The sequence below is a fragment of the Lissotriton vulgaris genome, unplaced genomic scaffold (assembly GCF_964263255.1).
Source record: "Lissotriton vulgaris unplaced genomic scaffold, aLisVul1.2 SCAFFOLD_1004, whole genome shotgun sequence".
In the NCBI taxonomy this organism is placed as follows: Eukaryota; Metazoa; Chordata; class Amphibia; order Caudata; family Salamandridae; genus Lissotriton; species Lissotriton vulgaris.
This window is the reverse complement of record NW_028248078.1, coordinates 198,537-215,320: the sequence shown is the minus strand read 5'-3', so window position 1 is coordinate 215,320 and position 16,784 is coordinate 198,537. Positions and strand designations below refer to the sequence as shown.

General features: G+C 47.0%; 1 protein-coding gene across 1 annotated transcript in view; it reads left to right on the top strand.

Annotated features, from left to right (window-relative positions):
- LOC147664938 (anthrax toxin receptor 2-like) overlaps positions 1–4,642 on the top strand; it is a 470,307-nt gene extending 465,665 nt beyond the window's left edge. The window contains exon 10 of the mRNA XM_086949874.1: positions 1,662–4,642. Within this exon, the coding sequence (XP_086806000.1) occupies positions 1,662–1,691 (30 nt within the window). The 3' untranslated portion in view covers positions 1,692–4,642. The remainder of the gene's footprint in view (positions 1–1,661) is intronic.
- The last annotated feature ends 12,142 nt before the right edge of the window (positions 4,643–16,784 follow it).

The window sequence follows — 16,784 nt, the reverse complement described above, 5'->3', positions numbered from 1 at the left end:
AGCAGTTTGGATCTCATTTACATATTCTAAGATAGATAGCTGGCCATAATTCCCTATCACAGAGATCTGTAAAGTATTTTACTTGTCACATATTTCATTAAATGCAGTACAAACATTATTCAATTGTTGACATATCTGCATATTAGTGGCATTTTATTCCTCCAGTTCTAATATATGGGCTTATGCAACCTTGTTACGGGATCCTCCCATGTTCCTATCCAAGTTGTCCAGTATTGACTGCCAAGGGTATACTTTTGAATCTTATCGCTGCATGTTTACCCTTGCATTATTTTTAAATTATAACACTGGCACAAATTTTTATTACCCTCCTTTCGACCCACTCCCCGCACACCCGCATGCACCATCCGGCATTCCTCTAAAAAGATCTCCGACAAAGTGACCCTTCGGGGGACCCGTAGGGAATTGCAGCGCCGGCCCTACGAGGAGCAAACGCCCGATGATGAAGCATGACACTCTTCGGGGTGTGTGAGGGCAACAGAGGAAACAAAGTGTCTTTCCCTCTTACAGTTTTGGGTCTTCTATTCCTAGGAATCACTTTTTCTTTTTCTTCTATCTTTTTAAAATATGGGTGACTTTTTGCACCACGATGCATGGGTGACTTTTTGCACCCTAGCATAGGAACTTTGTCCTCTTTTGTTAAATACTAATATTAGGAGCACAGACACTGGACCTTAATAAGCTCCTTGGTCCCCCCTCTCTCCTCTTGATAAATATGTTGTAGAAGATGTCACCTTTACAAGAGGAGATTGAATGCTTGTCAGACAGCACAAAAAAGAAAGTCTGATGCTCCTTTTGAGGCTGAACACTTTACCATCAATAACATCGAAGAACACATGCTGACTGCCCAGCATCCAGGGAAGTCCCTTACGAGAGATTCCTCTAATTTTCCACATGTGGCCTATCACTCACCAAACATTGATATCAATGTAGGTACGGGGACTTGAAAGACTGTTGATGACTCTGTGCCTGATGATAATTCCACCTCACCTGTGCAGATCACCGATACTTCGACCACAAATTCCCGGTTTCCAGTGACCCAAATAGGAGGTGTAATTCAGGTGCCACTTTGCTTAAGTGAAGAATTATAATTGCCTGTGTGCTCATGATTATCTGTGAAGTTATTTATGGATTTAAAAGTTGTTACTTTTTAATAAAGCAGGAGATGTAGTGTCTTGTAAATACAAGAATGCTGGAACTCTTTTGGTTCCCACTGTACTCCGTAGTTCTGTGACATAAGTGTTGGAGAAATGAGTTGAAGCAGGCTTAGAATGTTGTGTTCTGACTGACACGCAGCAGAATAATGATGTGTAAAATGACTCTCGGTATGTGGCATGGTGATTGGCAAGTACCTGGGCTGGCAGGACGTTAGCACTATCCAACACCAATCCTGATTTGCATTGGATAATAAATCCCAGCTCTGGATTGCCATCACAAAAGTGACACTGATGCAAACTCGTGTTAGTAAAACTGGGTTATGGGGTTTTTTGACACTGTGATTGAGGGAGGATGAAATAGGAATTGTACCAGTCCTCACTTTCGTAAGCAGTCATGTAAACTGACAGCATGTGTGTCTGTACTTTTCCTAAATGAGCATCATTGCCTGTTTCATGTTGTCCCATTCTCTTTTTATCTTGCCCCAGGGTCGCTGTATAAACTTCTCCAGGGTTTAGCCAACATTAAGAAAACACAAACCTGCACCAGAAATCCGCGATCAGCACAAGAACAGTGGGGAACGCCACAGAAACAAAATACATCTGCCTCCGTGTATAGACAATCAATCACCTCCAAGCCTTCGACCACACTGCCGGTTATACCCATTCCTCTTTGTTCTGCACTGCTTTTGAATCTTTGACATAAGTACTTTTTGACATAAGTACCTGTTTGACAGTACTGCCATTAAATTGCGTGCCTTACTGTACATATGACAATAGTAAGCTTATGTGTCAACACAACAAACGTAAACTAGTGAAACCATTGACCAAGGACACCGTCTGCGGGCTTTCTGAATACAAGCCTTTTTGGAAAAGGACATTTTCCTGAATAAGACAATTTAACCTGCTTTTCCAAATCAGAACTTTGAGCTGAAAGCTAGAGGCGAACATTTTCGAACAAATTGGAAAACTATTCTGTCATTCTGTTTGTTGCACTCTTTAGAGAAAAATTACATCCTAAATTCATGCTGTTCCGACATTGAGTATTAAGAGGAGGCTTCACGGTTTTGGGAGATGCAAGTCCTTGCCTCGAAGCTCCATATTAAGGTTGCTAATTAATTAATATGTGTAAAATACGTAATAGTTTAGCATAAGGGTGCGGCAGATTGTGAGGAAAGTAACAGGACAGTCACTGCACAGATCTGCTGCCATTACCAGAGTTCTTAACAGCGGCCCTAAATTACCTCCACTGGAGAAATCTCTGGCAGTTTAAAAACGGTTCACATTTCATGTAATGTATTTGTTGTTATTTGTACGTATAGTGCGGTGCCAGACTGCAAGTACCTGGGAATAATCTTCAGCCCCACTACCAAATTTGTAATTGCTCTTTACATGAGAATCTTAACATTCTATCAATATATTGGGTGTTTTATCACCTTAGCCAGCTGGTACATTAACCTACATATGTATCGACTAGAGAATATCAGCTACCAATACATCTCTAACATAAGCATGGATTTACTTTTTCTTAACCCTACATCTCCGTCCCTTGATGATATATATTTAGGTTTCATAGGTGTGAATTTATGAATAATACATGTTTACTTACCTGTGTACACTTACCTTGGCAGTTTAGTGGTAGCTGATTTTCTGGAGTCGAAATTTTTGTAGGTTGGTCAAAAAAGGTCAATATTTTGACAGTCAATAATGTAATGAAATGCCTGAGATTGCACTCATATTTATTGTGCCATTTTAGTATTAAAACTTATCTCTGTACAGGTGTTTTAATAGATCAAAGGGCTGTGCATTAAGTTATGCATCAGCAGTTACAAACTCTTCCTTACACCAGTTGATAGTTGTAAGTCCAGAGGTGTGCAAGCCGTCACAAAACAATGAAAATGAATGTGTTATAATACTGAAAAGTAGCCAACATCACAGAAGATCTGTGGCCGGATTGATGCTTCATTCCAGTAATAAGGACTGTTCAGAAACTGGACATTGAAGGAACCAGAGACCAGAGCAAATGGTGGTTTCTCTGTACGGCAAGAATTCTTTAATAAGATACATGACACAAGCCCAATAACCACCTTTTCTGGAGCAATGACCCTAGCTCACAAGTGCCTGTGGTGAACAAGTTGGTGGGGCATCTGGTTCTCTTCGCCCAGAATGTCAAAGCACTTGCATACATTTTTAGCCTGGCGGATATCCGAAATGTAGAGACACGGCTACCAAAGAAGCCTGAGCTGTTCCCGATTGTGAAGTGAATTTTGCTTGGTGTCTTTTGCCTCCTTGACACAAACTACATATAAACAAAACCCTTGATATTTTTGACATTCACGTATGATTAACAGGAAAATTATTTCCTAAAAGGTATTTGGGGTGGAATGTCTGCCACCCTAGATTCCACAGGGCCAAAAAGAGCAAATATACCTTAAAGGTTGAGCAGAGGGAGTTCTGCATAATGACTGCAAGGAGGTAGGCACGAAGGAAGTCACCCCATTCTGCCAAGACCCAACCCTACTTTGGATCAACTGCAGCAAGTGGATTCACTTGGCCTCTTTCACAGCATTCCCATCATGATGACGTCTGTCTCATTCCTCCAGGATAGTAGGAGCAATTCAACAACAAATGACCATATATTGAGTAAGGAACACACATATACAGTGGTGAGTAGGTACTATTGTTACTCAACTTAATGGCACTTGTATTATCATCATCGGAAGGATTAAATGTTGAATCCTCCCTGCTGGGATTCAATCACACATCCTGCACATTATACATAGAAATCTTCAGCAACTGCTTTATCGCCTGAGCTATCCCACAAAACAAGCGTTTTACAGTCTTGGATCGTTTTATAAATAGCTAAGTTTGTGCTATTTATGTACGCGTATGTAGAAAATGTTCATATATACATAGATAAGTTCATCCTTCCTAGGATCGCATCAAGAAAAAAAGCTGTCCGTTTCACAGTAGTTAGCGTTTGCTTTGAATCACTGAATCCTAGTGTACCTGCTCCAGATGCAAACATACCTTTTTGCAGCATCAGGAGAAAGCCACTGCATAATAGAATGAAGGCTGTTATACCTGTGTTCAGTTTTTGGAATCAAATATATTGCTGTGCTGGAAAACTTGCAGCAGCCATTTCAGGTAAAAAACATAAGCATTATTGATGCTCAAGTCCTACATTTTCTAAAGTATCTAAGTGAGCTTTACAATAGTTATTTACAAAAAGGGAAAATATTTCAAACATGAAAAAATAGAAACACCCTTTCATGTTAAGTTCTATTTCGATTTGTAATGACATAAGATGAACAAAACATGTGTTCCATTGCGGAACAGAATTTTTTTTTCACCCTAAAACAGGACTGCTACTTTGGACAAGCACAGCGGTACAATGAATGCAGCTGTGATGCGTGTTTTAGAGCTCAAGTACGTCTTTAAACAAATGTAAATAAATGTTTTGAATATGATGTTGAATGGGTCTTTATTTGACAAGAAGCGATCCATCTAAGTTGTGCTACTATGCTGAATGTGTTGAGCTTCTTGGATGTGCGTTTTGGAGGATAGGTTATCGATGGGTAGATTTAAGCATTATATGAAACATCAAATGTCATTCCGTTGCCACAGGACGATAGGGGCGTTACTCCTCCAGAAGGGTGTAACCCACTGATGTTGCAGAACGCAAGCTGAATTTTCTACAAAACAATCAAGCATTAGCAAAGCTATGTTTCACTTTCTTGACCTATTGACTTTGCCAATGCTTTTTGCTAATGCTGTGCTGCATTTTCAAAAGGAAAAGTTGTAGAAGCTTCACAATATCGTGTAAAAACAAGCATTTATAATGCAATGGTCTCGGCAATATTATAGGTAGAGCTATTGGTATTGCTCATTATTTTCTTATCTTTTTTGTATCCCTAAATAAATGGCATTGCCATTAGTTGTTTTTTGCATATGTGATACCTATTGCATTAGCAGAGAGAGAGTGAGGTAGTGAGATAGAGAGAGAGAGTGAGGTATAGAAATAGAGAGAGAGTGAGGTAGTGAGAGAGTGAGGTAGATAGAGAGTGAGGTAGTGATCTAGAGAGAGTGAGGTAGTGAAAGAGTGAGGTAGTGAGGGAGAGGGATGTTGTGAGGTAGTGAGATAGAGAGAGAGGTAGTGAAAGAGAGTGAAAGTGAGATAGAAAGAGTGAGGTAGGGAGAAAGAGAGTGATTGAGGTAGTGAGTTAGAGAGAGAGAGTGAAGTTGTGAGGTTGTGAGCTAGAGAGTGAGGTAGTGAGAGAGTGAGGTAGTGATGTTTTAAGAGAGAAGTTGTGAGATAGTGAGATAGATAGAGTGGAGTAGTGAGGTAGAGAGAGTTATGTAGTGAGAGAGAGTGAGGTAGATAGAGAGTGAGGTAGTGAGAGACAGAGAGAGTGAGGTAGTGAAAGAGTGAGGTAGTGAGGGATAGGGATGTTCTGAGGTAGTGAGATAGAAACAGTGAGTGAGTTTGTGAGGTAGTGAGATAGAGAGAGAGCGTGGTAGTGAAAGAGAGTGAAAGTGAGTTAGTGAGATAGAAAGAGGGAGAGTGAGGTAGCGAGATAGAGAGAGAGTGAGGTAGTGAGTTAGAGAGAGAGTGAAGTTGTGAGGTAGTGAGATAGAGAATGAGTTAGTGAGAGAGTGTTGTAGTGAATTTTTGAGGGAGTGAGTTGTGATATAGTGAGGTAGTGAGATAGAAATAGATAGAGTGAGGTAGTGAGATAGAGAGTGAGGTAGTGAGATAGAGAGAGAGAGTAAAGTTGTGAGGTAGTGTGTTAGAGAGTGATGTGGAATGCATGCTAACAATAAGCAACAAACAAACATGCTACAAATACCTCCCAGCCTAAGACCGGCACTTACCTCTCATGCCGCTGATCAGCACACATAAGCTGCCAGGAGAAACAAGAGCAATCTATCCCAGGCTCATTAGCGCTCGTTCCGCTGCCCATCATGGAGCTGGCATGGACTGATAGCATTTGTATACCTGATACAAAAAACACCGCAGAACAAACACCGCAGAACAAAAGCCTATGAGAGTCTGTCGAGCACAAAGGCAGACAACTATTCCAAATTTCTAACACTAGTTCATATTTAAAAGAAAGGTACTGAAGATGAAGGAGTGCAGATCATAAACATTTAAAACACTTGAAATAGGACAGTATGAAATAGGCTTTTACAAACTATATACATGGCATACATAGAAAGTTTTGAAATATATTTATTACACATGTTATCGCAAGAAAAGAACGTGGACTTGAGGCGCACAAACCACAGGGGTGGTGAGAGGTGCGCACAATAGGAGGGGGGGCGAGGACAAGAGGCTGACACGGCTGAACCTACGCAAATAAACTGCCAGACCTCCCACCGCAAGTCTCCTACAAGGAGTGAAAATGTCGGCGTGCGGAAGGACAGTGTGGGCACGTGAACAGCAAACACACGGAAATTATTCTTGTCTGCAAGACGCCTCTATTCTGAGTTATGTGGCAGTTAAAGGGCGATCATAATTAAAAACACCACACATCATCGCTTTGTGCGCTTCCCAACGCCTGAGTGAGCCCATTATGCCCTCTTGTTCTGTGCCACTCATCCGAGCAGGCGCGGACTCCTGCTTAACACAACACAAAGTAACCGCAAACGCACAACATAAGTATACACTTGCACACAAATGCTCGGCCTTGGCGCACACACACGATTGTGGTGCTCCTCGAGTCCACAGCAGCAAACTTCTCTCAAGTTCCGAATTTGGGTTGGGCTGAGCCAGCATTCCAAACAAGTGTTGGTAAAGGGAAGAGGCAGTGGGGGATAAAAGAAATGACGATAACGCTGGGAGGATTTACAGTAAATAAGTAAACAAAGTAAATTTCAGAATATATTAATTGACTTGTGAGCGTTAGTACATTTACACCACATCAAGAAACAGGGAACGGTAGGAAGCGAGAAACCACCACCAACACTGTAAGCATTCCGCCAGGAAGTGGCTGATCATGGAGAAACCCCATTCCCTCTCTGTTGACACAGAACCGACGAAGGATTCTGTGAAATATGTCATACCCTGAAAGTGTTTGTTATCCATTCGTATTATTTTTAAGTTGAAACGTGAGCACGGAATATATAAACTTTGGTGAGAGTCGTATGAAAAGATGTCCCTAATCTATCTCACAGTAAATGATAAATACAATAGCGCGTGGTGCAAATTAGAACCAGGCAGCAAGGGTGGTTGAGGTAGCGAACGGTGCAGTTCGCAGCACGATTTCAGTCATTTCATTCCATTAGAAAGGGGTCTGGGCTTCAATAAGATGAATGAACGCAGAGATATTGGACTTCTAGGTACACCGAGTATTTCCGCTTCTGTGCAAGGCAATACAGGGAAGCCATTCGGTGTCCAGCTCTGTCTTTGCTCTTAGGCATCAGTTTCACTACCATTTGGAGCTCTGAGACAGCCACCTATCAGGCTGTAGCATGAAAACTAAAATGCTGAAAACTAAATATTATATCAAAGTCAAACAAGCTTTTTCCCCAGCACGTTGTACAGCGTCCTGATCTCCGGCGTGGCCAAGGACGGGTCCCGTGCCTCGGGGGGCTGCGGGGCGGCTGCGGAGGGCTCGGGCATCCTTCTCAAGGCACAGAGATGTGATGAGACGTCATGAGAGGGAGGGAGAGGCAGAGGGAGGGCTCGGGGAGAGAGGGAGCTGTGCATACCAATGCCGAGGGTGGGCGGGTCCGGCGGAGACTGCAGAGGAAGAGGCTGAGGAGGGGGCGGCAGGGGGGAGACAGCGAGAGAAGCGGCACAATCAGGGGGCGAGCTCCGTCTCGACTCTGAGGCAGGGAAGGTGACGGGGGGGGCAAACAGGGAGTCAGAGGCAAGAAAGAACGGCACAAACAGGGGGGCAGGAAAAACAGCCCAAAGCCGCAAGACAAGAGGCACCTGAATCTATTCACAGACAGAGGGGCAAACCTCCTCGACGCTGCTACGATCCTCACAGGCAAAGAGAAAAACGAGCTAGAGCAAAACTTACCTAAAGTGGCAGCGGGCTGCCTCATGTCCTCTCACGGCCAGACAAGACAAACAATGGCGGACACAAGCTTCCGTTTTTTTTCGGATTTGGGGACGTGTTCGGTGTTCAAAAGTAGGCGTGGCTAAAAAGTGGAAAGAAGAACACCGAACACACCTCCAAATCCGAAAAGGATGGAGCCTATTTGGAGGGACGGCTCTCTCCTCCAATGGCTGGCTCCATTTAGGAAGTCAGCCAATGGGAGAGAGCCAAAATCAGAGGCGGGACGAAGAGCCCCTCTAAGGAACATAATTTCTCGGTACTTCCGGTTCTGCCTTCGGCAGAACGGATATTACCTCGACCTAAAAAGACAGAAAAGGCACAATGAAGTGGCCGCCTTTTGTAAGCACATGTACCTGGGTGTCACCATGCATGCACGTGCATACAGAATAACATGGGCGCCATTTTCTTTTGCTTTTAATTACTTACCCAAGACGGCAATTCCACTTGGGTCAGTAAGTAAAAAGTGAAAGTGCAGTTTGACATGCACAGCAGCTTGGCAGCAAATAGCAGCCACCAGGCCATCTAAAAAATATAACATGACAAAAAAAAAATGAAAGGACTGCAAATGGGGGATGAGCAATGGAATAGCGGATGCACAGAGGCAACAGAAAGCGGATGGGGGCGAGGCAGCAACAAAAAATTCTCATGAAGTTTTGAAAGATAAAAGTAGCTGTAAACCTGAGCAGTAGAAGGATGAACCTCAGCTATTTAAAAGGATGGTAAAGAGGACATGGTCCAAGCTATGGGCATGGGGACATATGTATGAAAGGATTTAGTATTTCTTAACGGACCACATTGCTATTTCGGGCCATTAAGGAATGCTAAATTGCCTTTCCTAATGTACAAAGGCATATATATCGGTCAGACATGGCGATTTCTACCCAGTAGAATTTGCATTTTGCGAACACCAAAATAGGATATTGTAAATACCGATTTCCTATTTGCGATTTTCTAAGCTCATTTATGAAGCATTTCCAAAATGTGAAATAGACATTCAGGAAATGCTATTACTATGAGATCCAATCCGAGGATATCTATGTACAATTTAAAAAAGCAGTCCAAAAGGCTTTTTTAAAAGTGCCATAAAGTGCTCTTGCCCCGCAGGGCATTGGAGCGCTTGAGAAAAGCACTACTTACCTGTACATTTTATTGAAGGGGGGCCTAAGGCACATAGGTACAAATGTATTAGCATGTCCTAATTTGCGAGTTCGTATTAAGAAAGCGCAAATAAGGAAATGCAAAACCATTTGTGCCTTAGGTCTATCAGAACAAATGGGTTTGCACATGGTCAGCGACGGCTACCGCCCCCCTCCCTGTATGCCCACAACAACCCAGAACAGAACGAAACGGAAAATGATTTGTTTTTGGAAGACGGGGGGTCGCAAAACCTCCCGGCCGTAATTATTAAGATACAAAACAATAAAATTGTTAACAAATTATACAATTTTTATGCAAAATTATTCAGAAACATTTAGATACATTTATATCGACAATTTTGATCGGCTAGCCTTAACAAGATTCTAATACAGCTTGTTTCCTAACGGAATCTAACATCCTCATCTGAAAATTTTGCATACTAACATTGATGGCGATATGGCAAGGCCGCTAACCGGTGTCAGGTCTTACAAGCTGCACCCTTACGCAGGTGCGCATGCGCAGCCGGGCCCGTTAATTACCCGGTCCACCCATGCAGCCGAGCCCGTTAATTACTCGGTCCACCCCGTGAACTTCATTTAACCAATGAAGGAGGGCCCTAACTTGTGTTACCAGCTGCCCCTGAAGTTCTAGGAGGGGACAGTGACCCCTCCTCCCCGTGGGCGGACAGCTCCAAAGGATGATGCCGCCCCCTAAGACCTTAAAATAGCTGCTCACCGGTCATGACTTTACCGCATGACCAATACCCTAATAAATACGACGACCTGTGGAAAAAAGGAACTAAAGGACAGCTACACTATCTACAACACATGTATGACATATAATCATTAAGCTACTATGGGAAAAAGGGCCTAACAACAGCAAACATTTAACAATTACATTTTACATTACTACAAACACTTAATACATGACATGTATACACAACTCCCGTCTACACAAACAGTCTACTGACATTCCGCTTCAATTCAACATCCTAAGAGAAAATTAAGTAAATAAATAACAAAACAGGTATACATATTGCACAACACAGCTTTGTTCCAGGGATGGTGGGTGGGGAAAATTAGGAGGCCCAGAGCGCGGGGCACGACCAGTGTGGGGGAGCGTCAGGCGACAAGAAGGGCCAACTGACCGCTCCCGCCTCCTTTATTCCCAGGGACGCGGGGAGAGGGCTGGCCGCCCCCTCCCCTCACCCCTCGACGCCCGCCCCTCTGACCCGGAAGACTGCACCACGCCTCCGATCAGGGATTGGGCGTCGGCCGACCGGTGGTGTGGCGCACACCTCCTGCGTACCATTGGATGCCGGGAGATCACGCCCCCACACCACCGGTAGGCATGGGAAGAGGGGATCACCGTGCTGCCATGCGGGCGGGGGGGCCAAAGGCCCCCCCCTTTCACATGGTCAGCGACGGCTACCGCCCCCTCCCTGTATGCCGATAACAACCCAGAACACAACGAAACGGAAAATGATTTGTTTTTGGAAGGCGGGGGGTCGCAAAACCCACCGGCCATATTTATTAAGATACAAAATAATAAAATTGTTAACAAATTATAAAATATTTATGCAAAATTATTCAGAAACATTTAGATACATTTATATCGACAATTGTGATCGGCTAGCCTTAACAAGATTCTAATACAGCTTGTTTCCTAACAGAATCTAACATCCTCATCTGAAAATTTTGCATACTAACATTGATGGCAATATGGCAAGGTCGCGAACCGGTGTCAGGTCTTACAAGCTGCGCCCTTACGCAGGTGCGCATGCGCAGCCGGGCCTGTTAATTACCCGGTCCACCCCTGCAGCCGAGCCCGTTAATTACTCGGTCCACCCTTGCAGTCGAGCCCTTTAATTACTCGGTCCACCCATGCAGCCGAGCCCGTTACTTACTCGGTCCACCCATGCAGCCGAGCCCGTTAATTACTCGGTCCACCCCGTGAACTTCATTTAACCAATGAAGGAGGGCCCTAACTTGCGTTACCAGCTGCCCCTGAAATTCTAGGAGGGGCCAGTGACCCCTCCTCCCCCTGGGCGGACACCTCCAAAGGATGATGCCGCCCCCTAGGACCTTAAAATAGCTGCTCACCGGTCATGACCTTACCGCCACAGGCCAGCATTGTTACCCGACGATCTGGCCTCCCCCTTCCTACTCCTCAGAAAGGTCATATCCCCTTCGCATATCCCTCTAGCCATGCTAAAATGTTATTCGACCACAGGACGTTCCCAGCCTCAGTCAAGTGCACCCCATCCCGGAGGTAGAAATGCTCCCCCCAAATAGACCCATGAGGAATCGTCTGCAACCGGGGGGCTCGAAATAATTTGTCCAACTGTGTGTTGATCCTCTTTACCGAGTGATTCAACACCTTGACCGAGTCCCCCCTTTGCCACTGCCAACGAGGAATAAGTTGGGACCAGACTACCGTGCAACCCACACAAGTCCTAGACACCCACCCCACAGTGGATATGATTTCATCTATCAGGATGTGTCTCCCCAGTTTGGTGAAGTCATTCTCCCCCAGGTGAAGTATCACCACTGACGGGGGCGGGTTGCTGTGACAATAATTCCAGAAAGTAATCCCTGAACTGCGGAATACCCAGGCCTCCCCTCCCGAAGAATGAGATGTAGAACCCCCCCTCTTTCGCCTTTCTCATCCTGTCACCTGCAAGAAATAAAATTTTTGCGCGCCTAACATAAGAGTGGGCCACAACCCAAGTCACCAATGTCCGACGATCTTCCTGTTGCTTTTGTTGCGATGGTGCTGTCTTCTGCCGACATTCGGCAAGTTCCTCCCCCGCGTGACAGGTTTGAGAAACTGCAAAACCAAGAGATCCAAGCGTGAGTCATCAGGCCATGTCACAACATGCCAGCACGTACGTAGCGTTTGTAACACTCAGAGGACCACCTCCCAATCCTTTTAACCTTTTCGGCTGGGAGTCCCCTTACCACTGCCTCAGTTGCTGCCCCAATTCTAAAAGAATGGGAGCCAAATTCCGCGGGATCCAGGCCTGCCTTTGCGACCATTAGGTCCAGGATCTTCCTAAACTGGTACCTGGTCAAAGTAGTACCAGCCATGTGACACAATAGTGACCCCCCCGGCGTCCCGTCCCGCTGCCTCCTAAAAGCCTCCACATGCGAGACTGGGCTACAAGGGTTGGTCCGAGCACGGTGAAGCACTATTGTTTGCCCCTTCCCCTCCTGGTCGGTCTTCGATCTTTTAATCATTACCCACATGGTATCAGCATGGATCACCACGTAGCCCATTTGCAGGCCGCCCTTTTTGTCAAGTTTGGACGCGGCTACTAGCTCGCCTAGTCTCAGGGCCCCATAAAACGCTAGCGTGAATGCGGCCTTGAAAAGCAGCACCTCCCAACGGGAACTACAGACATCCTGGAGTGCTAACAACAGGGCTGTAAGCCTTACCAGCCCAATAGGCTTTCTCGAATCTGTCGAGTGTCCCTGAATGCGACGCCAGCCCCTCATTGCCTTGCGCACTACAAACGTGTTCGTAGGGTCCCTCACGCCCATGGCCTGTGCAAAGAATGAAACCGCAACCCTGTGCCTGTTTGCGGCTGCCACCGAGCGCCCTTCCTTGTGCATCAGCTCTAGGTATGCAACAAAACTGTCCTCATGTGCCCAGTTATCCACCCAACCATGCCCGAGGAAAGTACAGTAAGACAAGAACGCCCCTTCGTATGCTGTTTTGGTCCGGGGGGCTAAGCTAGATGCCACGAGGTACGGTAGTCTGGGGCACCAATCCGCCAGAGAGCAACCAGGAAAGGTGCTGGTGATGGGTCCGCTGCTGGAAGCTGTTCCCTGAACACCTGCATTTTGAAGCGAGAAAGGGTATCAGCTGCATTATTGAGGACACATGGCACATGTTTGGCCCTGAAAGTCACGTTCCATTTTAAACATTGTAGCACAATCTCCTTTACCAAGCGCAGTATGAATGGACACCGCGCCGCTTGCTGGTTAATGCATTCCACCACGCTCATGCTGTCCGACCAAAAACCCACTGACTGATTGCTAAGGTGTGCCGGCCAGACCATCAATGCTACCCATATCGGTAACAATTCCAGGAATCCGATGTTGGTGGTTAGTCCCCACAATCCCCATTCCTCAGGCCACTTCTGGGCGACCCACTTAGTGCCCAGGATGGCGCCAAAGCCCACGCTACCCGCAGCGTCGGTCCATAAACCCAACTCTGCCGATGACGTGGGGGGGGCGGCCACACTACCCTGCCATTGAAATCCTCCAGGAATGCAACCCATATCCGCATATCCTGGCGAACCTCCGCTGACAGTCTAGTGCGGTGATGTTTCTCTCTCAAACCCTTCATGGCTTTGGCAATCGACCGAGAGAAGGGGCATGCCATTGGGATGACTCGCAATGCAAAGTTCAATTGGCCCACCGTCTCCTGCAGCTGCTGCAATGTAACCTCTCCTTCTGAAGGCACTGGCGCAATGCCGCCCTAAATTTCGATACTTTGTCTGTGGGTAACCTAAAGCACCCCTCCAGTGAATCAATCTCGATACCCAAGAACTCCAAACAGGTGGTCGGGCCAACCGTCTTCCCGGGCGCTAACGGAACCCCTAAAGCCCGCATGAGCACGCAAAATTCCTGCAATGCCCAGGCACACTCCGAAGTCCCCGCCGCTCCCAGGAAAAGGAAGTCGTCCAAATAATGCATGACCTGTTTGTGGCCCATGGCCTGTCTCATGACCCACTCCAGAAAGGAACTGAAAGTTTCAAAGTACACACAAGAGATCGAGCAACCCATAGGTATACATTTGTCCATGTAAAACTTTCCTTCAAAAGCGAAACCAAGTAAGTGGTGGTCCAAAGGATGCACCGGCAACAAACGAAAGGCGGATTCAATATCAGATTTGGCCATGAGAGTGCCCCGCCCCAATCCCCATAATAGCTCTACTGCTTGGTCAAAGGAAGCATATTTCACACTGCAAATTCCTTCATCTATCGCATCATTCAAGGACGCCCCTCTTGTTGCCGACAAGTTGTGGATCAGTCTAAACTCACCCTTCTCTTTCTTGGGGACTACGCCTAATGGTGAACACACAAAATCCGGCACTGGGACTTCCTGGAATGGCCCCGCTATCCTACCCAGGGACAGTTCTTTTCGGATTCTAGCCATAACTACAGCAGGATTCTGTTGTACAGATTAACTGGTTCCTACAGTGCGTACTGCCGGTGTGTCCCCCAGCCGGGATCCGGAAACCTTGGGAGAAACCTTCCTGCAGTAACGCAGCTGCGCCGTGATCTGGGTATCTGTTAAACCATGGAATCATTGCCAGGACATTAACCGGGGAGGGGCTAACCGGGCTTTCAGCACTATTCTGGTTTCTTTCCCCCTCTCTGATTCTGGTTACCATTTTTTCTGAATGTTGTCTCGGGATGGGAGGTGTGACCACAGATTGCGCATGCATGTCTGAATCTACATGTGCTGGCCGGTCTAGTACTGGAACGCTTGTTAAAGTCCCAACACACACCCTTTCTTTCCCTGCCGCCTCCCCTACTCTTCCCAGGGAACTCATTCCCCGGCGCCGCACAAAAGGGCTGCTGGATCCTTGCGGGAATACGCCTGCTACGGTCCCGGGCTGGGCAGGGGCCGTGCACCCTGCAAACTGTTTATGCCACGACAATGAGTCCACCTTGTCCCATGACAACGACGAGTCGAACTCCTTCGACTTTCTGAAATTAACGTCATATTCTTTCCATGCGTCCCCGGCATACTGTTCGCTCCAACCCACAATCCTGCTCTGATAGCAAGCCATTGCCGCATGCACGTTTGGAGGGCGTTCAACAGTGATAGCTGTAAGGATGGAGAAGGCCCTGATCCAATTGCTCAGAGTTTCCTCCACCCTAAACTTCGCACACTGTACTCTCCATTCACTAGGATGCATCCATTCCTTTAGCATTTTGGCATTCTCCATTTCCCTATTGTCTAATAGCAAAAAGAAAATATATATGTACTTTCCCGCCCAAATCATCTCTTTCACCGCCCGAGAAACATGTTGCCCTAAATCTTCGCTCCTAGACGGAATCGTCCCGTCCCCTAAAAGAGGCAAGGCCACCTCCTTACCGTTACCGGATACCGGGGCTGGTCCTGCATCACTTCCGTTCGGCCGAGCGGCATCCAAACCTGCAGAAGAAGGAGAAACAGAGGCTGCAGCCACACTTGTAACTGTTCCCGCCCTAATCTTCTCCACCCTTTTTGCCGCTTCCGCAGCATGATCTAACGTTAAGGGCAGCATACCCCCTTTCTGCAGCCAAGGAAGTATAGCCGCTATCTGTGCCGTTAGCTCAGGAGGGATCTGAGTGTCACCATCTGGTAATGCTGCCGGCACCACTGGTGAAGACGGCGCCATGGGTGCCGGCGCTGGGGGCAATGGAAGTGGGCCATCTGGGGCAGGCGGCGCCGGCCCGACAGGATTGGCACCTGCTGGCAAGGCGGGAGCCGGTGCCAAGGGCGCCGGGAGTACCGGCTCCGGGGTAGTGGGCACCGCCACCGGTGCACGAGCGGAAGCATTGCGCCTTGGCCGTTTCGCCTTGCCCCTCTTAGGCGAGGAATCGGAATCCCCCTCAAGTAAAGGCGCATCAATCTGCCGCTTGGGCCTACCGCACGGGCTTGCGATATCATCCATCCTTTCCATCATACGGGCCTCTAGGCCATCGACCTTATTCAATCTTTTATCCATGGCAGTCATCTTACGCATCATGGCCTGAAACATCAACTCCATTTTTGACCCCTTAGCCTTAGCTCCCGGCATTCTTACTATTGATCAATTCACTCACTGCTCAGATACGCAACCAGTGCGCCCTATACCTTTACAAGACGGAGGATGTGCAGGGGGCTATGAGCACCACGCAACAGCGACTGCAACACTGGCTATTCCGAATGTTATGTGTGGCCAAACTCTAACGTAGAACCACCCGGCGGCCACACGAGGCGATGAAATGCAAGCCCCCCAGCTTCCTCTTATTGTCGATGACTTGCGTGTCCTGCACTCTACAGATCCACCATCCTGGATCTTTACGGTCAACTCTCCGTCTGTCTGTTTCCAATGTCACGCTACCACACACTCCAGCCAGCAATCCTTGATCTGAAAAAGAGAACAGAGAATTAGAAGGCCCCGAGCGCGGGGCACGACCAGTGTGGGGGAGCGTCAGGCGACAAGAAGGGCCAACTGACCGCTCCCGCCTCTTTTATTCCCAGGGACGCAGGGAGAGGGCGGGCCCCCTCCCCTCACCCCTCGACACCCGCCCCTCTGACCCGTAAGACTGCACCACGCCTCCGGATCAGGGATTGGGCATCGGCCGACCGGTGGTGTGGCGCACACCTCCGCGTACCATTGGATGCCGGGAGATCACGCC